The 24,901-nt window shown below is 35.7% G+C and overlaps 1 protein-coding gene across 5 annotated transcripts in view; it reads right to left on the bottom strand.

Annotated features, from left to right (window-relative positions):
* Positions 1-521: 521 nt before the first annotated feature.
* Positions 522-24,901, bottom strand: part of LOC141930853 (uncharacterized) — a 43,752-nt gene continuing 19,372 nt past the window's right edge. For 2 of the 5 annotated variants that reach the window (XM_074842255.1, XM_074842254.1), the window contains exons 17-30: positions 24,296-24,426; positions 23,412-23,459; positions 22,590-22,699; positions 22,146-22,314; positions 21,676-21,780; positions 10,537-21,396; positions 10,100-10,251; positions 8,359-8,518; positions 5,846-5,998; positions 4,564-4,731; positions 3,522-3,619; positions 3,024-3,158; positions 2,026-2,140; positions 522-1,226 (exon numbers count right to left, since the gene is read on the bottom strand). In XM_074842255.1, coding sequence (XP_074698356.1) covers positions 1,068-1,226; positions 2,026-2,140; positions 3,024-3,158; positions 3,522-3,619; positions 4,564-4,731; positions 5,846-5,998; positions 8,359-8,518; positions 10,100-10,251; positions 10,537-21,396; positions 21,676-21,780; positions 22,146-22,314; positions 22,590-22,699; positions 23,412-23,459; positions 24,296-24,426 — 12,563 coding nt within the window. In that variant the 3' untranslated portion in view covers positions 522-1,067. Of the gene's footprint in view, positions 1,227-2,025; positions 2,141-3,023; positions 3,159-3,521; positions 3,620-4,563; positions 4,732-5,845; positions 5,999-8,358; positions 8,519-10,099; positions 10,252-10,536; positions 21,397-21,675; positions 21,781-22,145; positions 22,315-22,589; positions 22,700-23,019; positions 23,107-23,411; positions 23,460-24,295; positions 24,427-24,901 lie in introns of those variants that run through there. The other 3 variants (XM_074842258.1, XM_074842257.1, XM_074842259.1) reach the window with 3 other exon arrangements.

Raw genomic sequence — 24,901 nt, forward strand, 5'->3', positions numbered from 1 at the left:
ACCAGCTTCCAGTGGCCACAGTCTTCACAAATAAACTATTTTTTGACTCTGAGAAATAGTTGTGCAGTTCCTGAACACACTGTAACAAAACATGGATGCAAAACACAATACTCTGCTACACGTCAACAGAAAATGAATGCACATCCTGCTTCTTATCACGTTAGTTGAAAATGTGCCCTTTATTCGTTTGTACCTTGAAGCCCAAACATGTAAAATATTTAAGGTTGTCTCTTTATAAGCTTGAATTTCATGTGTTGAGCAGCTGAGTAACATTTTCCCCCAAAGACAGACAGTAACTAAACCCACCAAGAAGTGCAAGTGAATTAAAAATAAAAAACTCGAGAAAAGTTACAGAAATTGCACCTTTAAACAACAGTAAAGGAACAGAAGAAGTTGAAGACACTTCTTCATTTCATCTCAGTTCTGAATCTTTACTGAATCTTTAATCCTCGGCTTACCTCTTACCACATACATATCTGTGCACCTTGTCATAGCCGTTACAAACTGTATGGCCAAAGAACAACCTTCTTAATTCTTTTATTTTCAGCCAAAATCAAACAAACAAAAAAAAACCAAACCAAAAAAAAAAAGAAATCAAAAATCCAGTAGTTCTTCCTTTATTGCACTCTATAAAACTTCTTGTTATAATCAAGAAGCCAATAAACAGTAATAGCTGAATATTCCTTTAAAATTTATAGTTTAACTCTTAAAATAAAATTTGTATAGAAAAGATATAATTTACAACCCATTCAGTAGTAATCAATCATTATGTACTCACAAACGATATTAAATAACTTGTATGCAGCAGTTTCTTTATAGGGCAGAGGGGAATATTTTCTCCTTAGCAAATATAATATTCCACTGTTAAAGAGCAATTCAAGTCAACTTTGGAGCAACTGTGATATACACAAATTTCTTTTAAGAAGCTCAAGATTGATGTAGTGTAACAAGAATATATACAACTGTGTCCAGTGCATAGCTTAACAGCAGCATGTGAAAAGTCTATTATCTTGAATTGGCACACCATTACCTACAGGGAAATAATTTACCCAGAAAACGCAGTGTATTCAGAGAACACCAGTGAGGCACAGTAAAACAACAAGATGTAGTGCCACTAGGTATGTGAGGAATAAATAACGGGATTTTGCTCTGGAGGTCAGCAGTTTAGAACAGTAAAGACTTCTCCCTCGAAGCCATCTTCGGAAGGAAAGGGCTCCTCCTTTCATCTGGTTAGGAAACAAAAAACATCAAATAAGTAACCATGAATACAAATGAGAAGAATCTCCACTGTAACTTAGATTCCTGAGGCACTATAAAACTTTTGCCCCTAATGCAGTAATGGATGCCACAGCACAGGCTCTAAGTATGAACGATTTACAGGCCAAAGAAAACAGAATTAATAAAAGGGGAGAGGAATGGATACAAGGTAGTTGTGTATTATGTAATTACATAGACATACTAGAGATGAAAATGCATAATTATATGCATACACATTTTATTTATTGGCCACATGTGTAATATAAATACAATTACTCACATTTTAATTTGGAGATGTGTAAGGCATGCCATAGAACACATTACATAGCTGCCTGTATTTGACTCACCATCCACAACCCAAACAGAAAGAAATTAAGGACATTTTTTCAGTAATTTCGTAGTAGCTTGCTACTCTACAGCCCACCCATCCTCATGATAGCTAACACAATGAAAGAGTACTTTGCAGACAGCTTGTCAGAGACAAGGTGGATTAGAGGAGTAGCTGCCTCATGCCAGTGTTTGCATACAGAGGACAACCCCAAACAAGTGACTGCCAGTCACTCAGAAGGGAAATCTGCACTTCCAGAATGAATGAAAAGTATAGCAGAGTGAAGACAGAAAAAAAGAAAGGGATAGCACAAAGGAGATGAGATAATGAGCTGTGCAGTCTTCAATCTAGTCTGCAACTAGTATACAATTAGTATACAATTTGCACACCACTTTTAAGTAGCTTATAATTCAGGGTTTTAAAAGCTTTCATTTACTTACCTTTCGCACAATAACGTGTTCACTAGGATTGATGATTAAGGCTTCCCTTTCCTCCTCGGTTTCCATGTGAACAGTGTATTCGCTAGGTACAGACCTGTAACTGCTTACTTCAAATCTAGAGAAAAATTATAGGGAGAAAATGGAGTACTGAATTACCTGGTCTTTTAAAGTACTGAATTCACATAAGAAGAATTATTTTGTATACTTACATTACCGGGGGAAGGTCCCCACAAAAAGCAGTAAGATTTAGTTTATGTTGCCAGGTCTTTTTCCGTCCCTATTTACAATCTACTCTCAAGGTGTTTCATTTATTCAGAATAATTCCCATCATCACCAGCTGATTGAATAGTGATTTTCAGATGATGGTGGTGATGGACACTGTATGTAGGCATATGGATAATGATATATTAAATCTAAACAGTGGCTTGGCTGTGCTAAAGCTGTTACATGTGAGATTTTTTTCTAACTTGGAAAAAAAGAAATACCACCAACTACCAAGACCAACATCCGAAGCAAGAAATTAAATTAAGAAAAAAAAAAGTTATCCCAAAGCCCATAACATTTTGTTGATCCATAGTTAACTTAGCTTGTTAACAGAGTTACACATGCATTTGCATTGCTTCAGGTACTGTGGACTCACAGACAGGTTCTATTATTTGTTTGTTCTATTTGTTCTATTATTTGCTCAGAAATCTAACACCCATAGGAAAACCTATCACTAATCTCACTAAAAATAAAAGGCAAACAAAAAATCTGACACTCCTTTTTCCAGTTCTGTAGTACACTCCACATTTACTCCAGGCATAGTGTAAATGAAAATCTCACCACTCATTCGGCCAAAGGGAAGCAGAAGCAAAAAAGGGCTCTGGCTCTCTGAACATGCAATTTATTTAGAAAACTAAATTTTACAGGCACTTTTTTGTGTCTGTCTTGTGTCTGTTTTACACTTCTCCTTCAAAAGAAAAGAACCACATGTTTTACAGACAGGAGTATTTTACCTGTTACTTCGCTCCTCAGGGAGTCCAAGAGCCTCTTCTGCAGCTTCTCTCCTCCTCTTCTCTTCTGACAGTGTTTCTGTCAGCTGTGAGAGTGCCTGCTGCACCGAATCATACTGCTGCTCAGTCTCTGCAAGCCTGGGACAAAATGAAAGCTGAAATCAATATTTTACGTCCTTAAATAATTACTGTCTTGTTCTTTTTTATTAAGGAATGTTCTTTGTGATAAAGACTTCAGCACAGTAAGACTAAAGCATGACATGCTTTAGATTAGATATTGAAATAAAGTCACCAGTAAGTATATATCTTTGCAAATCCAAACCACAAATATTACCAGATGATAACAGTTCAAGAATATCACTACAATTCATTTAACCCACTGTAAATCCACTTCTTCCCCTTTTTTACCCCAAATGCCTTAGAGGGATAGAAAAGCATTATTTTCGCACTTACAACACACCCGGCAGGAAAACAATATTGCTAATAGATCTCAGTCCTGACCTTTTTCTGAGTTCATTTAGCTCCATATTGTCCATTTCAACAACAATCGCAGATCTTTCCTGTGGCGCTCCAGGGGGAACTTCTGCTCTAGTTTCATCCTAGGAAATATTAAAGGGGAAGAAACCAGTCACCATTTCTCTAGTTGCTAAAAATCTTTATTTCAATTAAAGAAGCCATAAGCACCACAAAGCAGTGGAACAAACAACCCTTTGTGCCATTTAATCTTTTAATTTCTGGAGCTGCAATTTTCCAAACCTGTTTTCTAACAGAAAGTTGATGAAGAACGCTGCCTGTGTGTGCTGCAGGACTTGAAGGATACATGTACACTGCATAACACAGCAATCTCTCAATGTCTGAAGTGAAAGAAACACATTATATATCCACACAGCAATATAGCACTGACTGGAGTTTCATAAGTAATGCACCTATCCATTTATTTTTTAGTTTACAGTTCTCCTTGTTTGTGTTTATTTCTGTTTATGGAAGAGTAAGGGTTGCTTTATATACGTATCCATATGATATTTTAGGGTATTACATTAATTGATTGTTACTGAATAATCAAGGCTGTAGAGGAAAACTATTTTAAAAAAGAAGAGATCACAAAGGAGTAAGTTTACAGATGTGTATAAGGGGTTGGCAAAGGGTACTGAAATGCTGAACTGGTGATACAGACCTCACTTCTGAAAATATTACTCAAACACCTTGCAAAATTATTTATGATCAATGCGAAATTATCACTAAACTTTGCTGATCCAGTGATTAGTGATCATTCAATTATTTCTGCCAGCTGTAGACCAGTTCAAAAAAAGATTATACTTCAAAACAACAGAAAGCAGCATGTATAAACAGCTTCCTTAAATGAAAAGCAACATAAAAACAGCATTACAACAATAAAGACAGTTATCTTCAGCACACCATGGGCTAACAGAAGTTCTGAATCAGTACAACAAAAAGTATTTACTTCATTTTTAGCCTGAAAACCAGAAAAGCATAAGCACAGAATTAAAAAAAAACCTAAAAATATTTCCATATATCTGTTTACCTGAACAGTGCCTTGGAAAGTTGTCACTTGCATTGTCTGATATTCTCTCTCCAGCCTTAAATAACGATTTTGCAAGTCAGTGTAACGAAGCTGATTATCCCTTAGAGTCTGGGAAAGGGTCTTCAACTGAGCAGACAAGACAGCATTCTCTTCTGCTGACTGCACAACCTGAAAGAAATTAACATTTAAATAAATAAAAATTAGGAATTATCTCCTGCAGGAAATTAGTAGAGAGTTGAGACCTGCTGTTGAAAGCAACTGAGCACGTCTCAAAATTGCATCAACTTTTTGGCAAGGTCAGTGTTTGGTAAGGTTTAACTAGTTGTTTTATGAGCAGTGGAAATAAGAAAACCTGAATAGTGACCTCCCCTGTCATCAACATGCCCAAACCAGAAACTCAGGGGTTTAAACCCTAATGCCTTCCTCCCCATGTTTGCTATGATATCACCACCTGGCAAAAGAGAGCACTTCAGGACAATGCATGTAGCCAAATAAGCCTGGTAGTATAAACATGTTCACCAGGCAGTCCAGGAATGCTCAGCAGTCAAGTTTTCATCTTTCCAAAAAACAGACCATAATTTGGGTCCCTACCTGTTACCCAAACCTCATCTTCATTTGTAGGAGCTTGAGATTTCTACATGTTTCAAAGTTTGGTTAAAATTGTTATCAGGTTTATAAAACGTTTGAGTGAAGGAGTGAAAACAGACATAATGACAAATGAAAGGTAACATCAACCTAATTTATTTCCAATATTGGGCCACACAAAGAGAGATAAAAGTTAAGGGAATTTCCAAGAACATTTACAAACTTTTGTGAACAAAACTGAACATACACATGTGTGTGCAGACACACACACTCTTACCGTCTTAACAGCCACAAAAGTGTTCATCAGGAACTTGTAAGGAAACATTTTTGAGGTATTTAAAATTTGGTATATGATAGCTAAAATCTTTTTCCAGTTAAGAGAGGCAACTGCCTCTGTCTATAACGAAAAATATTTTGAATAGAAGTTCAGAAGTGCCCCATCAATCTCTTCAGAATGCAGATTCTAATAAACCTTTCTCAGCCAAATAACAAGCCAGGAAAGCCCAACAAAGGTAATACCGACATTTAGTTTGCAATTTTTACTCTGAGCCAACAAGGGTTGTTTTGAAGAATCTAAGTTTTAAAGCAAACTAACTTCCTATCATAGAAGACACCACCAATTTAGCAATATTTCTGTGTTGATATCAGCTCAGATTCACATGAGCTATTCAGCATCAGAGCTGTTGTTCTAAGTTACCTTTGAATTCATCTGCTGAAAATGCAGATCCTTCTGGTGCATCTCCTGAAGACAGCGCTGCAGTTCATTCTGAAGCTGATTCTTCTCAGCTAAGACATGTTTGATTTCCTCTGGTGTATCTGCACTTCCAGCGAGGGAGGCAGTTTCTAAAACCTTGAAAAGTATTAGCATATTCAGGGTAAATGGTACAGGAGTCTTCTAAATAATATACAACTCTAACACTAAATATACATATGGACTACATAATAATTTCCTTTTCACAAGATCATTTCCTTGTCACAATACCACATCTGCAAGAGACTTTATATTAAAAAATCTACTTGGTGTTTTCAACCTAAATACTTCAATTAAAAAAAAAAAATACCATGAAAATGCAACCCAACATAATTTTTAATTTGCAAATCGTGTGAAGCACACGAAAAAAGAAAAAAAAAAAACAAAACAGAAAAAGCCAGATGAACCTTTCAAAAATTATTTTCAAACTAATAGTACATGGTATTCATGACTTGTAGAAGAACAGCTATTTTGTAAATATGAATTTAAAGCTGAAAGTACAATTTAGGAAAAAAAAGCACCCAACTTTATCACTGATTCACAGCTTTGGCCTCCTTTAGCTCTGGCAGGTCAACATTTTTATGCTAATCACCAATAATGGAGGGAAGTGTGCCATCCCTCATGGTTTATGGAATCTATTTTCCTATACAATTACAAAATAAAGACTTCTACCACATATTTCATAACCCAACAGACATTACTGTTCAATAGCTTTTATTTGTGATTTTAATCACAGAAAATGAACAGCATACGAGACATAAACTTGACCAATTAAAATGTTGGTTTTAATGAAATTAAAAGGAATACAGTTTACTTCCTTTGGCAGAAAAAAGGAAAATAAGAGTATTATTCTAAAATAACACTTTCCTTGAACCTTTAATGATAGTCTACAGAAGTAGACAGCAATTGCCAGACTGGGTCTCAGCTGCTGCCTTTCTAAATCTAGTATTTTGTTCCCGGCAAAAGCCAACTCCAGCTGCTGCAGGGGAATGGCAAGAACACTTCCATTAGGCACATCTCTCCCTTCTTCCCCCAATTAGGTCCCACTCTAATCTGCAGTAACTAGAGATTGATTTAGGCTCTGAAGAATGAACTTTATTAGATCTTTAAAATTATTTAGCATCAAGTATACAAATTCTGAAAACTGTTGTCAATGTAAACTACCAAGTTCTTTTCTGATCCTCTTAAAAACTGTGTCCCTGAAAATAGGTTGCAGCTATATTCAAAAAAATGTTCACATTACCTGAAAAAGCACATCCGTTTACTAATTCTGTAGTTGTGACCAAGCATCCCCTATTCTGGGTTTACAAGAACTGAGAGCGTAGATTCTCATTTTACTTACGCCCCACAATACTATTAGGTTGGGTATTTTTCCTCTATTTCTTTTTTAATGTAAACAATCCCAATCTTTTCTGAATTTTCTTCTTAGAAGCTTTTCTGTACCATGCTTTCCACCTCCCTCTTTTGAAACTTCTTTTTTTAATCACAATGCAGTACTTCCGTGAAGCTGAGGTGTACTACAAATTATTTACACCGAAGAATTATGTTTTCTGTGCCACTTCTTCTACCAATAAATACAAAGACAATAAATACATTGCTGGCCTCCCACAAGTAGTAGTACAGCATCCTATTCTCTTCTGAACAAGTGTGCTACAGTAACAAGTAACAATGCTGGTGTATAATAGCGTGAACAGTAAGAGACTCATTGATAGATACAAAATTGGCACAAGAAGCCAGAATTATATTCCCAGTTACAGACATGTTTCATCTCAGCTACTACATGAGAAGAATTTCTCCTTGAGTTGCCTGAAAGTTCCCTATCCTCTGCTTGATTTGAAAGAATTAACTGAGAAAGTTAACTGGAAATTGCACTAGCTCTTTTTTCCCCCCTTTCCAATACGTGTCTCTCCTTGTCAGCACCCAGCCTGCTGCTGAACCATGTTTGAACCTTTTTTTTTTTTTTTTTTAACTTCTTCATACTACATTCTGCAACAAGCAAATAACTTACAATGTAACCACAGCAAAATTTTACTCCTTTTTGACTAAGAATCAGTAACCATTATTGGTTCTTGACCTTCACTTTTCGCTTCACAACCATTTCATTTCTTTACGAAGATGCTTTCCAAGTTTTTATCCATTAAAATACACACCAGTGAGTCTTGTCTGTTATTTTATCAACATATGAGAAACTCATGATTTTTCTTTGTTTAAAAGAAGTTGATCAATATATCAGACTCCATTAAAAAGTGGTTTTAATAATTGCAACTCATTTGCTTGGAACAGTTGTAACTTGCTGGTTTGAGCCCAGGCAACACTGCCATACAGGTAAGGCCCTCATCAGCTGTCCATACTTCACCATCATACGTTGCACAGCTCTCTCTTGGGAAGCAGGCAGCAAATTTAATACAATAAACTGAGGGAAGGAGATTCGTGCCTCCTGCCACATTTCGTTGGTTTACCTTGAGCGGGTAACTGCTGCCAGCAGAGACCGATTTCTTCACAATCACATCTTGTTGCAGCTTCTGTAGTTCTTCAATCTGTCGGTCTTTCTCAGCAACTGTGATCTGATATTGATTTTGCAGTGCCTGGGACTCTGAGAGGAGGAGGTTTTTTTCCATTCTGAACATAAAATATTAGACTAGATGTTAAATGATGATATACTACATACAAGTCAATGAAAAGGATAAAGCTGTACTTACTGTTATTTCTGAAATAAATAATGGTATTTTTTGAACAGTTATATGCAAATATGGAGCACTGTATGAACATTCTCAATACATCAGTTTAAAGACATCTGCTAAAAAAAAATAAATCAGAAAATAAAGCCTGGAAAGTGATATCATCACATTTGCTTCAGAGACGAGAGAAGTTCATTGGCTGTAAAAATACCAACACCTGTTTTTGACATAGCGCTTAGGGATATGGTGTAGTTGGAAACTGTCAGTGTGAGGTTAATGGTTGGACTGGATGATCTACAAGGTCTTTTCCAACCTTGATGATTCTGTGATTAAGACAATAAATACTTCAGCTGCCTAACGAATAAGGTTGTGTAGCAAAGCAACGCCAGGTTGCAGTTGTGTAGGTCTACCCCACTGCAAGTACTCAAGTTTGAAAAGGAATACTCTAAGCAAAGAAGACTAAAATAAACAAACAAACCACATCTCCAGAAACTGATATCATACACTGGCAATATCACAAAGGGCATAAAAGTAATTTAAACCCTTTTGAATTCAATTTAATATGTTCTTAAAGTTTGGAGAAAAAAAATGGTTAAGTCTATAAGTTAGAATGAGGTTTGAATATTTCATGCTAACTTGCTCGCATTTGCAAAGATAAATGTGATGCTGGCCTTTTGATCTACACCCCCTACCCCAAAATCTGCTAGTATAAAACAGGTATTATCTTACACAGACTTTAATTAAAGAGCTAGAAATTGCACTACGGACAATAAAATGTAGTAAGGCACTAGGATACTGCCTACCAGCCTCAAATTGAAACAAAATTATCTTCACTGAACTGACCATAGCATGCTTTCGCACCTCAATCATCTGCACAAGTTTAAAAGCTTGAACAAGAACAGCAAAGATGATCAAATCTTGATCTGCCTCCACTGAGCCACTTAAAAAAGCCTACGGCCTTCTTTGAAGCAGGCCTTACACGGCGTACACAGAATTAGGCCCAAGGTGTCACATTATTCATTTGCCACAGATGATGCAAGATGTGAACAGTGCTGAAGTGGACCCGAATCTACAAAAATAATGCTCAACTGTAAAATGAATTTAATTTTGAGTATGTTGTTGGGCCAAATATGCAACACCTCAGACATCTTTTTTAAAAAAAGAGATTTTGGGGGAAATATTCAGCCATATCAACCATTACTCTAAGAAAGAGAATATGATACCAAGCATTGAAATAAGATTCTTAAACTGTAGCTCCATAATCCAAGTCACCAACAGAACCAAAAACATTCATTTAAGACTGTTACATAAACCAAGAGACCGTTACATAAAGATACAAGGATAACCACGAACAAAGATAACCCTGTGAAAGTTGATTTCACACATTACAGAAATATTCTTATCTTACTTCCTGCTAAACTATACGTAATTTTGGTTTTGTGTCAGTTTATGTCAGGCTTTGAAGTCACTGAAGAATTCCGGACAAGAGCCCACACATACTTCTTAATTTTAACATTTATACCTTAATCCAGCAAGCTCATTCTGGTATGATGCAATCTCTCTCTCAGTTTCTGCTTGGAAGGTTTTTGTTTGATGCAATGCCCTCTCCAAATCATCAACTTTGGTCTTCAGTTTTGATATTTCAACAGCTGCAATGCTGGCTCCTTCTTTAGCCTATGTTTAATAAACATGAACAGTGAACTGGAATGAAAACTATACAGTTGAAGTTTTATTAGTGCTAGAATTCTAACTATAGAATAATGTTTTTTCCCCATTTGCTCCTGTTTAACAGAACAATTACCTAAACTCCCCAAACGGTAAGCATACCTTCTCTAGTCACACAATGTTTTGTTAGCACTCACATAATTTACAAAGTTAAACTTCAGAATCCATGACGTCTCTAAGCATTTTCTCCGTGAAGAAAAAAATTACAGAGTGATGTTGCTAATTAAGACTTACCAATCTTTCCCTATTGTTCTGAGGTGTATCCAAATTACTTTTAAAAGAATTTATCTCACTGATGCTGTTGCAACCAACGGGAAATGAAGCTGTGCCCCGTTTTGTTTCAGAAGTTACCTTCTGATTGCCGAGTTCCTGGAGCAATTTGTCTCGGTCATCCTGAAGACTGGCCATAGCCTTGGAAAACGCTTCAATCTGGTGAACATAATTCCCACACTCAGATGAGAGCCTGCTCACCTCCATTTCTCGACTGACTAACGCCCTACAGAGATTTTCAATTTGATCAGCAATCTGATCAAGTGTAACCTTATCTGCAGCATCAAAAATGGCCCCATTCAGAAGAGAGTTTTCTTTGAGCATGCTGATAAGATGCAATTTAAAGCCATCCATTTCAGCTTCAAGTTCGTCTCCTTTCTTTTTTTCAGTCTTGAGTTCGGATGTGTATTTGCTCTGAAGTACCTTTAAGTCCTCTATTATCCTATCCCTGTCATTTTGCAGAGCAGTCATTGCTTTCCCAAAGGCCTCATTTTGGGACCTCAGCTCACTATTTTGAGACTGAACTTCTAATATCATCTTCTCTGCAAAAGCATCAGGTTCATCTCCATGTTCCAGTGTCAAATGCGTCTTACTGTATTCCTCATCCTTAATATTTCTGTCTCCTGATTTCTGGAGTTCTTGAATCTTCTTCTGAAGATTTTCTCCATAGTGTCCATTTGATACACATTCTTTTTTCTGAACACTGTCAATAGTTAGCAGTTTCTCTCCAGACTCAGAAACAAGTTTCTCTTTGTTTAAGGATGCAATTAAAGACTCTAAATCATTTACTTTACACACTAACTTTTTATTTTCATGTTCCAAAGATACAGCAGTATCATTCTGCAGTTCATGGGCAAGTTGTATTTCTTTTATTTGTTTTTGAAGATCATATTTCTCTTGTTCAAGGCTTTTAATACAATCCAATTTCTGCTTAACTAAGTCTTTCAGCTGATGGTCTTTCAGAGATAAAACTTGGTTAAGGTCTTCCCTATACTTTATCAGCTGTGCACTTAGCATTGCATTTTCAGAATGAAGATCATCTATCTGATTGAGAAGTATCCTCAATTCTTGTTTCAAAGCATTATTCTCACTTGCATTGCCAACTATGAGACTGTCCCGCTGATTTAAGACATTTTGGTGAAGATGTTCCAGCTCTTTGTATTTAGAAAAAAGATCATCCCGATCATTCTGAAGAGATGACATTGATTTTTTAAAGGCATCTATTTCACTGGCAATTGCAGCCTTATCTTGACCTGCTTTGTCTGCTTTCATCTGGAGATTTCTCAGTTCATTTTCCATCCTCTGACAGGACTCCTCAGACTGTTGTCTCTCTATCTGCAAAGACCTTAACTGTAGTTCATACTCTTTGATTTGTTTTCTATGTTGAGTCTGTACCTGAATCAGATAATCAGAAATTTCATCACCTTTTGAAGAAATGAGTAAGGAAATTTCTTTGTCTTTATTATTTAGCATGACCTTCATTTGCTCAGAAATGGTAATCTGCTTTTGCAATTCAGCATTAATTTTTTCCTTCTCAGCTAGAAGCTGTTGCAATTCTTGTCCCTGTCTTGTAAAATTACTTTCCAGAGCTTTTATCTCTCTTCCTGCACTTTTACTATTCTCTATGAGATGATTAAGGGAATTATTTTCTTTAAGGAGTGCTTGCAAAGCTTCTTCTTTGGACTGAAGAACACTCTCCAATTCTTGCTGCCTGTTAAAAAAATACGTATTCTCTTCCTTTATTCTGCAGAGCTCTTCATAGCGTAGTGTATCAACAGACTTTTGCCTCAAATACAGTTCATCCTTTGTTTCCTCTACCACAGAATATTTGATATTCAGTTCTTGAATCTGAGTAATTTTGTCTTTCAATTCATCTTGTAAAGACATTATTCTTTTATTACCATCTTCTATTTGTTTCTCTTTATTTTGGATGACCTCTTTGAACTGCACTTCCCAGGTTTTCATTTCAGTGATTACCCTGTCCCGGTCATCCTGAAGAGAGGATACACACTTTGTAAAAGCAGCTAATTGTGCCAAAGCTGCATTCAAATCCGCTTGAAGCTTCTTGTTTTGAGAGTCCTTAATGCTAACTTCCTCTCGCAAACCATGAATGTCACTAATTGCCCTATCTTTTTCTCTCTCAAGGGCACCGTGTCTTTCCTCTAGGTTCAAAAATTCTCTTTTGTGAACCAGTTTTAACTGCTGCAGATTAAATTCCAATTCTCTCTCATATTCTCTCTTTTGAATTTGTAGTTCCTCTTCTTTCTTTTTAAGTTCTTTTCTCCAATTTAGATTCTCATCTGTAAGCCTGTCCACTTCGTTCTTTGACTGATCCAGCAAGTTCATCTGTGAAGAAAGCTTTCCTTTAAGAAGATATATTTCTTCATTTGACTTCGCAAGCTTTTCTGATGTATTACTTAAGTCCTTTTCAAATTTTTCACTTTTTGACTGTGACAGTTTCACAGATCTTTCCAAATCCAGGATCAGCTCCTGGAACTTTATAGAATCCTTTTGCAAATGGTTGATCTCCTGCTGTTTCTCCTTTAAGAGTTCCTGCAATTCTTTTGTTTTGTTTTTACTTCCATTATTATCCCTCTGAGCACTTTTCACTTTCTCCTCAAATATTTTTACAAGATGTAACTGCTGTTGTTCTTTTTCTCTAATCACATTACATTTTTCTGACTTTAATTCCTCCAGCTGCTGTAACAGCAAGTTATTTTGTACCTGTGCTGATTTCATTCTATCAGTAAGATGATCAACTTTTTTAACATGATTAAGCAATTCTGTCTCAAGAAATTCTCTCTCATTCTTTACTTTGTAAGAACTCTCTTGTACATTTTCTAATTCTTCCTGTAACAGGCATTTATCATCCTCTAAAATCTTAACTTTTTCATTTAGACTAACAATTTCTTGTGTAAGACTTTTACATTCCATGTCGAGCTTTGTTAGACAATGATTTTTATGGTCCAAAGATTTTTCAGTTTCTTTCGCTTTTTCTGAAATTAATTTTCTTTCTTGTTCTAGGACAAGCACATCTTGTTCTTTTTCAGAGAGTTTATCCTTTAACACATTAATGTCCTTTAACAATGATTCATTCTCATATAATGCATCGTTGATTTTAGATTGCATATCATTTTGGTACACTTCCATTTGAACTTGGAGCTCTCCCAAAGCTGCTTTAGTTACAGTGATGTCACTATGAAGGGTATCATTTTCATTTTGAATTTTTTCTAAAGCCTGCTTTAAGTTTTCGGAAGTTTGTTTCAGCTGTTCGTTTTCCTCCATTAGCTGATGATTCTGTTCAGTGAATTCATGAAGACGATTCTGGTGTTCTTGCATCCTTGCCTCTTGCTCACGTATCTGCCTTTCTGCTTTACTTTGTAATTCGTCAACTTCCATTTTCTTGGATTCGCCAAGTTGTTTCAGTTGATTCTTTATAACCTCATTTTCATCAGTGAGTTTTTGTAAACGCTTCTCAAGAGCTTCCTTCTCAGATTCTCCTTCTCTGAGTCTTTGAATAGCCTCTTGCTTCTCTTTTCTACTGACATCAATAACTTGCCTCATATCTGCTATTTTACTACTGATATTCTCATACGCCTGAAGAAGTGATTCGTACTCCTGCTTTAATTCACTATGTTTAGCCTTCCATCCTGTTAATTCAACTGTCTGAGAATCTTTTAAGGTATTTAGTTGGAAAGAAAAGGCCTCTTTTTCCTGAACTATAGTCTCCATCGTGGATTTAAGACTTTCACATGCCGCTGTGAGGTTTTCATTTTCAGTCAACAATCTAGCATTTTCAGAAACAAGGCTCTCCTCTTCAGACAACAGAGAAACAGTACTTGAACTTGGCTTTTCTCTACCAAGCTCTAGTAAGTGTTCAAGCATCTCTGACTTGTTTACCAGTTCTTCTCTTTCCAACATCAGCTTATCAATCTGATCTTTTAGACATTTATTCTCTCTCAGAACTTCTTTACGTGATATTAAAGCTGCCTGTAATTTTCTCTGAAGGCGCTCTTTGGACTTCTCTTCTGCTATAGTTCTTTGCTCTTGTGGTTTAGAATCATTTATGTTTGCAGTTTTCGCCAGCGGCTCTTCAATCATTTGCATTTGTTTCTGGATTTGACATTCTGTTGCTTCTCTCAGTTCAGTTTTCCCAGAGTAATCAGTCTCTGGCAGTTGAAAACAGGTGCCTTTACCTTGCAACTTTCCTTGAAGGGAATTACTTTCCAAACAAAACTTTCCCAATTCTTTTTCAGTATCATTTTCTTCCATAGACTCTTTGTATAATCCCACAGGTTTACTCATCTCAGCCTTCTCACGTAGCATACATAGCTCTGTCAGAAGTTTTTTGTTTTCTTCACTGAAATGTTTTACCTCCTTTTTCATATTGATTAGTTCCAAATTGGACTTTTCTGAACAACTGAGAAGTTTCTCTTTTTCTCTCTTCATGTCTTCAAATGCTGTTTTATAATAGTGAGCTGCTTCTTGGCCCTCTTTTATAGCTTTGTTTAATAATTCCTTTTCCAGATCAAGTTTATCTTTGAAATCTGTAAGTGAACAACACAATGCTTCTATTTCCTCATTCTTTTCTGCAACCTCCTTCTTAGCTTCAGTTCTCATTCTCTGCAGTTTCTCCTGGCTCATCTTGTAATCCTCTTCACTCTTTTTAATAAGTGCTTCTTTCTCATTATTCACACGTTCAAGTGCTGTCTTAATGTCTACAGCTTCAGCCTCATATACTCTCAGCTTTTTCTGTAGCTGCTTGATGTCCTCCAACAAGCTGCCCTCACATTGCTCCTGCTGTCTCAAAGAGTCTAAGTTGACTGTTTCTTCCCTTTCATCACCAAATTCAACCAGTATTTTTCTCAACTCTTTCTTTAACATTTCTGTTTCCTCCTGAAGTTTTGCATAATTACTTCTTAGTTCTTTTAACTCAGTGTCTCTACTTGCCACTGAAGTGATCATGTTTTCTGACTCCTTTAAGGATGCAACCTGAACTTTGCTTCTTGGTTTGTCTGATTCCAAATTCCCTAGGTCAGCTTCCTCTTCTCCCAGCACTGCCTTAGGTAAAGCCAGTTCTTTCCCTAGAGGGTACTTTTCTAACTGATTAAAGTCGAGTTCTTTACATTTTGCTTTATGTTCTTGTTTGAGATTCTCAAGGTGGTTTTTTTGTTCATCAAAATCTGCTGCAAGTCTAGTGTGTTCTTCCCTTTCTTTCTGATATTTTTTTATATCTTCTTTCCTGACCAAAAGCTCCCTCTCTAAGGCTTCTTTTTCTTTTTTTAATTGATTCATTGCATTAATGTCATTATTGGGGTCCAGACACTTCTTCCTGTCCCCAGCACTTAAATCAGGCTCTTTTGAACTGGAATTTTTCAACAATTCTTCTTTCTTCTTAACTTCAGACTTCACCTTTTCAAGAGTTAAGAGCATCTGACAACGTTCCTCTTCGTAGGCACTTGTTTTTTCATCAAGCATAGACTGCATATGAGCAAGCATGCAGTCCTTTTCCTCTAAAGATTTTAGGTTCTGCTCACATATATTTTGTTTTTCAGCAATGACATCATTTAGTCCTGCAATACTGTCCTGAAGTTCTTCTAAGTGAGAGGCTTTTACAGACAAAATTTCAGTCAAATCACTTATTTTGGCATCTTTTTCTAAAAGTTGTTGCTTCAAAGTTCCAAGATGAGAATCAAAATCTTTATTTTGTACTTCAACTACTTTCAGTTTGTCTGTTAACTCATTAACTGTCTTCAACAACTCCTCTGCTTTTTTTTGCTCTTTTTCTATTTCTTCCTGTCCACTCTTTTCTAGTTTTCCAACTTTTTGCATTAGATCTCTTCTTATTATCAATGCTGCTTGAAGTTTCTTTTTCAGATTCTCTTTTTCCTTGCCCATTTTCTCAAGATTAAACTGCATCTCCTCTTTTTCATTCATTAAATCTTTAAACACAGCTTCTCTACTGCTTAATGTAGCCTGACTGTGTTCCAGTTCTTTCTTACAATCCTCAAGTTCCTGCAATACTTGGTTTAGTTCTCCTACAGAACTATTATGAACAGCTTCAAGATCTTGCAGTTTGGTATTTAATGTATTTCTCTCTTCAGAAAAATGCAGCATTTCATTTGACAATGATTCCATGATCTGGGTAACAGAACAGTCTTTTTCCTTCAGTTGCTGGCTTAGACCAGAAATTAAATCCTTCTGCTGATTTACCTGGGAAGTTAAGTTTTCAATGAGTTGATCTTTTTCTCCCATTTCTTCAAGGAGACTTGCTACTTTTTTACCCTCAACATGCAGTTTTTCTTGACTGGTTCTGACTACTTCTTCTGATTTATTTATCTTGTCTTGAAGAAATTCAACCTGTTTGTTTATTTCTGCAAAAGACTCTTCCCTTTCTTGCAAGAGAGACTGTTGTTTACATAATGTTTCCTTGACTGCAACCATTTCTTCTGACAGACATTCAATTTCAGATTTGTATTTGCCCTTCATCTTTTCAATATCATTATGCAGCAACTCCTTCTGCTTCTCAAGTGACTGCATACTCTTTAATTCATCTTTCATGATGTCTATTTCTTTCTGTTTTTCTAAAAGCACCAGTTGCAAACGTTCTGATTCTGTTTCTTTGCTCAAAATAGTAGTTATCAGAGTGGAGAATTTTTCCAGCTGAATTTTACTATCAGTTAGCTGCAGCTCACAATCTGAAGTCTGTGCCTTCTTTTCTTTACATAAAAGCCTACTAGTAAGCAATGGAGATAAGCTTTGACTTAATTCCTCTTTTATAAGATCCAACTCTTGCTGCAAAGACTGGATTTTGCTATCTTTTGATTTTATTTCACTTTCTAAACTGCTCAATTGCTCAGTAAGATCATTATTTTGTACAGTTGCCCTATCAAGTTCTGTCACCCATTTGTTTTCTGACTTAAGTAGACTTTGTTCTAGAGTTTCAAATTTAAGTTCTAATTTAGAAAGTTCTTCACCCTTCACACTAACCTGCATCTGTAACTTCTCTTTTTCAGTCTTCATCTGCAGTTTGACAGCATCTATTTGCATTCTTGAATAATTCTCACTGGTTTCTAGTTTTTCATTGATTTCTCGGAGCTCTTCCACTTTCTTTTGCAAATGATTTTGAGATGCAGTAAGTTGTGCGTTTTCAGCCATGAGTTTATCAGCACCTTCTTGTAGCACACTTTTTTCTTTCTCTAAAGACTCTACCTGACACTGCAGACTACCTATTAAAAGCGCATTGGCGTCGCAGTCTTGAGACGATTTGGAATTCACATTGTTCAACTCTAACTTCAAACGTGCTATGTGATCTGTCTGTTCAGTGCACTTCACACGCAGAGACTCTACAGCCGCTTCTTTTTGCTGTAGTTCTTCTTCCCATGTAGTTATTTGGTCTAGTGTTTTTTGGTGTTCATTTTTAAGACAGTCAAGTTCAACAGTCAAAGAATCAATTTTCTTCTGATTAATATGAAGCTTCTCATTCTTTTCCTGAAATTCCTTAGTAAGGTTTTTCATGGCTGTTTCACTTTTCTCTAATTTTTCTCTGAGAACCTCAATCTCACCAGAAAGAATGTTAACGTTGCTATCTGCCAACTGTATACTGCTATCCTTCTCCTTTAAAGAATTAAGCAGTCCAGCAATAACTTCTTCTTTTTTCTCAAGAGCTGCATTCAACTCAGTTCTTAGTTTGTATTGTGCTTCAATTTTCTCCTGAAGAGATAAAAAGGCATTTTCTTTCTCATGGACTAGTTCATTAGATTTTTGTAGTTCTTGTGTTAGTTCATGTACATGACTTTGGAGCTGAGACACTAAATTCGTCTTCTCTTCATCTTTCCTTGCTTTCTCCTTCAGAGTTTTGAGGAGACTTTTATTTTCCGTAAGAGACAATTCCTTTTCTGACAAGGACTGGTCCATCTCAATTATTACATCCTTCTGATGTTGTATTTCTTTTTGTAAATTCACTTTCACTTCTTCCAGCTCTACCACCTGTTTCTTTATGACCTCACATTCACTCTCTTTCTCTTGAAGTTGCATCTTTAAATTCTCACTGAATAATGAAATATTGTTGATGGTTAATTCTTTTTCTGAAACAAGTACTTTTAATTGTTCTGCTTCAGAGGCTAAAAGTTCTAACTGTTTCTCCTGCAAAACAGAAGATTCCTGTACTTCAGAAAGCTGTGCTTTTAAACTGATGTATTCATCTAACTTTTGTTTTAAAGATTCATCTTTCTGTATAATTGAATCATTCAACTGAGATGATTTTTCTGTTACATTTCTAAGCTGATACTGAAGGTCAGAAATAACCTCCATATTCTCAGACAGTTGAACCCTAAGTACATCAGACTCTTCAGATTTATCTTTTAATAACTTTAATTCTTGGGCTTGTCTCTTAAATTCATTTTCTTTTTCCTGCATTGCATGTCTAAGTTGGCTGGTTTCAAAACCTAGGGCTTGTATTTGGTTTTGCAGATCTGAAATGATTTGCATATATTGCCCTTCTCCTGCCATTTTACTATCTTTCATTTGCTGAATCAAAGCCTCCTTTTCAGAAAGGAGAGTGTCTTTTTCTTCAAAGACAATTTTTAAGTTTTCTTTTTCAATCAACAGGCCATCAATTTGGTCCTTCAGAGCTAAAATATTATGACTTTGTTGGGACAAGTGTGAAGTCAAAGCAGCTACTTCATCTGACTTTTTCATTACTGTGACATTAACTGTTTCAATGTCTAGTTTTAATTTTTCATTTTCTAAAGCTGCTGTATGTGCTTGTTGCCTTGCTGAAGTAATTTCAGACTGTTGCTGTACCAACTGTGACTGAAGAGCTTCACATTCATGTGACTTCTTGCTCAGTAAGCTTGAAAAGTCCTCCTTTTCATGCCTAAGCACATCCACTTCTTTGCTTAATAGCTGCAGCTGATTATTTAACACTGTACTTTCTTCCATTTTTTCAGAAACTTGCCTATGAAACTTCTCAAGCTCTGAACCCTGACTTTTCAGAGTCAGGTCTCTTTCCTCTACCAACTGAGATAACTTTGCTTTTTCATCTTTAAGGCTTTTAATTTCATCCTGCAACTCTACAATGCAAAGCTTACTCTCTCCCATTTCCTTACATAATGAATCATTTTGAAGGATTTTCTCTTCTAGAGACCTGTTCACAGTTTCAAAATCCAAAGTTACACTTTGAATTTGTTCCTGTAGTAGTAAATTTTTTTCCTTACTATGGCTGAGCTCTTGGATTAGGCTACTGCATTCAGATAACTTATTATTTAACATCTCTTCTTTCTGTATTTCTTTGTCTCTAGTATCCTTCAGCTGAATGAGAAGTGATTGCACTTGTTCATGCAACTGTTGTGTCTGTTCCTTGCTTTCAAACAACTGCTCAGCTAGCACGTTACATTCCTTTGTTTTCTCCTGCAGCTGTTCTGCAACTGAATTTTCTTTTTGCTCGGCAAGTATTGAAAGTTGTTCAATCTCTTTTGCCAGAGTGTTTTTATCACAATTTAGTATCGAAAGAGTTTTTTCATACTCAGCAGTGCTAGCAGATAACTTATTCTCTATTTCTCCCACAGCCTGGATTTTCTTTAACAATTCACACTCTTTTACATCCAGGAGTTTGGACAAACTCTCATTTTCACTGATTAGCTGTTCCTTCTCTTTTTCCACCATATCTATACTTTTTTTCAGATATTCATTTGTTTTTATTTGCTCTGCCAATTTTTCTTCTTTCCCTTCAAGATCTGCCTGCAATTGCTTATTAGCTGAAGCTTTCTCCCGTGTCTCTATTTCCATTTTCTTAATTTGCTTATGTATTTCATTTAATTGGTTATTAAGTTCTTTGCAGCAGGTCTCTTTGGCTTTCAGATCTCCAGTTAATTTAAGTTTAGTCTCTTCATTTTGCTGCTCCAAAACCCCAAGCTTCTGCTCTAATGAAATAATGAACTCTTGTTTCTCTTGTAATTCTTTTTTAATCATTTCCTGATGTTCAGTATGTTCTGTAAGCTTCCTAGATAACTCAGCCAACTCTTCATCTTTTTTAGCATTTTCCAAAATCAGTTTGTTGTATGAATCTTTAATTGATTTTAACTCATTTTCAAGTGTCTGTGCTTTACTCTCCTTCTCTTTAAGCAAACTGTTCCATTTTTCCTTCAGAGTATTGCTTTCCTCAAGCTGAGATTTCAAATATTCAGCTTCTTTTCTTTGTTTATCCTCAGTTTCCTGTAGCTTTTCAGAGGACTTACTAATTTGTTCTTTCAGCAAAGTAATTTGTGACTCGCACTCTGCAAGTTTGTTATGGTATGCAACATTGTTGGCCTTGATTTCAGAACGGAGATCCTTAATTGTAATGCTGTTCTCACTGCTTTGTCTTATTAATTCCTCATTTTCTTTGGTTTTAGCTTCATTCTCGACTCTAACTCTTTCTAGCTCTAGCCTCATTGCATTACTCTGCTCAGAAAGGACAGATATCTTCACGCTTGCATCTCTTACATCAGTTGTCTGTACTTCTTTCAGTAAATGAGTTTCCCTTTCAGCCTTTGATAAAGCCTCTTCCATCCCTCTTATTTCTTCCTCTTTGCATTGCACTTGATGCTTCAGGATGATAACCTGTTCAGAATACTCTGTCATATTCAAAGACAGGACAGACATGTCCCTGTCTTTCTCTGCCAGTGTTTCTTTAAGATTATCAATTTCTCTTTCACGTTTCTGGAGATCTTGAATAAGTTGAAATCTTTCCTCTAAATGGCTTGTATTCAACTTGTCGAGCTCTTCATTTGTCTGGTCCAGATCCAGCTGCATCGACTCTACCACGCCATCTTGTTTCAAAGTCTAAACATCAAGAAAATAACGTTACAAGAATAATTCAAGCATATGTTAGAGGGAGAATGGAAGTCACACTCCACGTATAGAGTATCTAAAGTAATCAATCTGTACCTAACTGTATAGTCACAAGATAACCACGCTATTCTTTAGATTGTTTTAGCATACAGAAAGTTTAGTGTAAAAAACTAAATTTTAAGCAGTTAATGCTGTTATTTTGCTGACATTTAAATGGGCTATGTCAAAAGAACATAAAATTTCTTCTCTTACTTTATTTTAACAAGTTACCTTTTCCTTCAATGTAGCAACTTTTTCTGTTAGATCGCTGATGGCTGTTTTCTGCTCAGTGTTCTCCACTTCATACACACTGCATTTCTTTAAGGCTTCATTCAGCTTAGTATTAAAAATAAAAGTCAATGTGATAGAAATATATAGAATTATATTAAAATTGTGATGTTAGTTGTAATATTGAGTTTACACAACAGTGTAGTTTATACTTTGAAAATAATAAATGAGGATAACTTATCACCCCAATAAAACATAAATACTTTCGTGCAAAGCTCTGTGTTGGGGTCTAAGAAATCCTTACACCCAACTTAAATCAAAGCAATTACATGAAATGAACAAAACTGTAAAGAAACAGAGCAAAAACCTTCAGATAGGGAAAAGAGCAATATTGCTGCTGGGACACAAATAGAAAGTTATGGCTAATGTTCGTCAGTTCTAATAAATATTATTCAACAGTAACTTTAACTTACTTTTTGCTCAGTATGCACAAACTTTTCACCAAGTTCTTTGTTCAGAAGATCCTTTTCTTGAAGCAGTTTCCTCAAAGTTTCCATTTGCTCCAGTTTTTCTGTCGTGCTCAACAGTTTTTGTTCTTTTTCTCCAAGTGAATTTTCGAGGAAGCTATTTCTGTCACTTAATCTAAGAACAAAATATATGTTTAGACATTTTGAAAAGAAAGCTTGCTTTAAGGTTTCTAGACTTACTAGGCCCAAACGATTTTCCTAAAAGAGTAATTATTTTTTTACACTTTCCATTTAAACTTCCAAGTACAAAAATAACATTACTGCAAACAGAAGCAGGAATTAGATAACTCTTTTTCAAGTGTCTTAAGAGATTATACTTCTCATTAGAAGTTTAAGCTTAAAGCAAAGAACGCTAATTCTGTATGGAGTTGTAAAGAGCCTTTATTTTACCCTTTCAGCTGCTCATTTAAGCCAGAGATCAGAATTTGATGCTTTTCCACATCTCGCATTTGTTGGTTGCGTAATTGAGTGAGTTGAGTTTGCAAACGTTCATTTTCATTCTGCAACAAAAAAATAACGAAGAGCATTATCACATACAAACACCCACAATAGCATGAGATAACCAGAGTCATTAAAATCTGACTCTTCAGATTTACATCCTACACGGTAATAAGAGACCATTATCTAGCACTTCAGCAGATATCAGTGCAAAATACAACACTAATATCACAAGTTCAGATGTGATATTAGTTCAAATAGATGCAACCCACCTTTCAGAAATACCTCCTTCAGCAATGCTATGGTAGCATCAACTCAAGGATGATTGCTGTATACCCAAAACACCACACACACACACACATACTGTGTTAAGGCAGCTTACTTATCTTAACAGGGGAAGCTACTGCTTTGAAAAAATACTCTCCTCATTGCTTTGAAGACAGTACCAAACTTGCAAATTTTTTTTTGCCTATTTTTTCAGGTTGAAGGAATGCAAAAACCTGCATACAGGGGATTGTGGAAAAAAGAAAAAGGAAGCAAGCTTCATTCACACAGCTTTTGGGTTTGTTTTTTTTAAACACAGTACAAATCTCCTACTCTAACCAGATCCACTGCACCAATTCAAAAATAAAACCACAAAAAAAAAATCTGACAACTGCAACCAAAAACCAAAAGCAGAACACATATCCAGAATCAACAACAAATAGGACAAACATGGCAAACTTGTCACCTCTAAGGAAAATAAGCTAGCATTTTGGAGGACGCAGAACACACCTGTACCGCCCTCAATAGCTGCCCTTCTTCATCTACACCAAACGTTACCTGTATTGAAAGGCTTTGTTACAAGATTCTCAAGTAATAATACAAAAGTTGTCTTGCATTTTAAAATCATTTATTTTTCTTATATATGTGCAACTTAACAGATAAAGAACTATGAATAAGGCACCAAGACTGAAGGAGCTTGAGTAAGAGATCGGTTGTGCCATTTACTGAAAACAAGGTTTACAAATTATCATAGTAACTTGTCAATCAGGAAATACTAAAAAAACCTTTTCTGATATTTACTTCACTGTTCCTTTTGGTGCCTTCACTGAATAATTTTACAATGTAAATATATATCAAATTAATATCTGAGCTTTAGATTGTATATATAAAAATATTACATTATTATCTCTATATATTTACACAGTTTATTTTCTATAAATGTGTATGTATATATAAACCCAATAATACACACACACATTTATATAAAAGAAACTTGACGGATGTAAGAAGAGGAAGATTTATGCCAGCAGTAAAAAAAAAAAAACCCAAACCTAATTCTGGACCTTCTGACAAAGGCCCCCTACAACGAATAATGAAAATCATGTTGCCTTTTACTATGTTTTTCAAACAAATAACAAAGCTTACTTTCAAACAAGCTTCTCCATGTAATGACTTTTACTTTTGCTGAACAGAAGTGGCAGGCTTCAACTTCAGAGCATAATATAGTATGTGTACACTCTCTGCCAACATAATTATGAGGTATAAAGTAGGCTTTAGACATTTTAGCCTGCTGCAAATTGACATTTTTGTCTTACAATCATAGCCTACAGTAAGAACAGAGAATAAAATGATTCTCTTATATCATCAGGATTTACACAACTACAAAAGCTCACCTGAAGAGCCTCCATTCTGCCTTGAAGCTGCAATCTATCTTCCAAATCCTGACAACGCTCTTCTAGAAAAAGAATTTGTTCCTGCAGTTGATTTCTTTCCAATTCCAACTCTTCAACCACACTCCGTAAACCTAATTATGTCAAAGAAGAAAAATTATTTCAAGAAAGGTCTACTAAAATTCCTGAAGTCTAGAAATGGTTTCAGCTTTTTATTCAGGATTCTCACCAGTGTTGGGCACAATCAGATCTCAACCATTTCCAGTGGAAATGCCTGAGGCCCTGCATTTCCAAAAGTTAGATGCCAAAAGTACCCTTAACTGTTGAAAAACCAAAATAAAGTTGCATAGCTCAAGAACTCAGAAAACCTGGCAGAAATATTCTAAACAATAGTGTGGCTCATGTTACTGTAATCACACATTAATCCTGTACTTGCAGAATCAAATGTTAAGCAATTATTAATTAACAAATTAAACTGGTCTGTATCAAAATTTGCAAGTGAGTCTCTTCCATTTTAACAATTAGATATATCTGCAGCCTTTACCACTGATATAAAAACATTTGCATTAAAAAAATAAGAATCTGATTTTTAAATTAAAAGCATACAGC

The sequence above is a fragment of the Strix aluco genome, chromosome 16, assembly GCF_031877795.1.
Source record: "Strix aluco isolate bStrAlu1 chromosome 16, bStrAlu1.hap1, whole genome shotgun sequence".
NCBI lineage: Eukaryota > Metazoa > Chordata > Aves > Strigiformes > Strigidae > Strix > Strix aluco.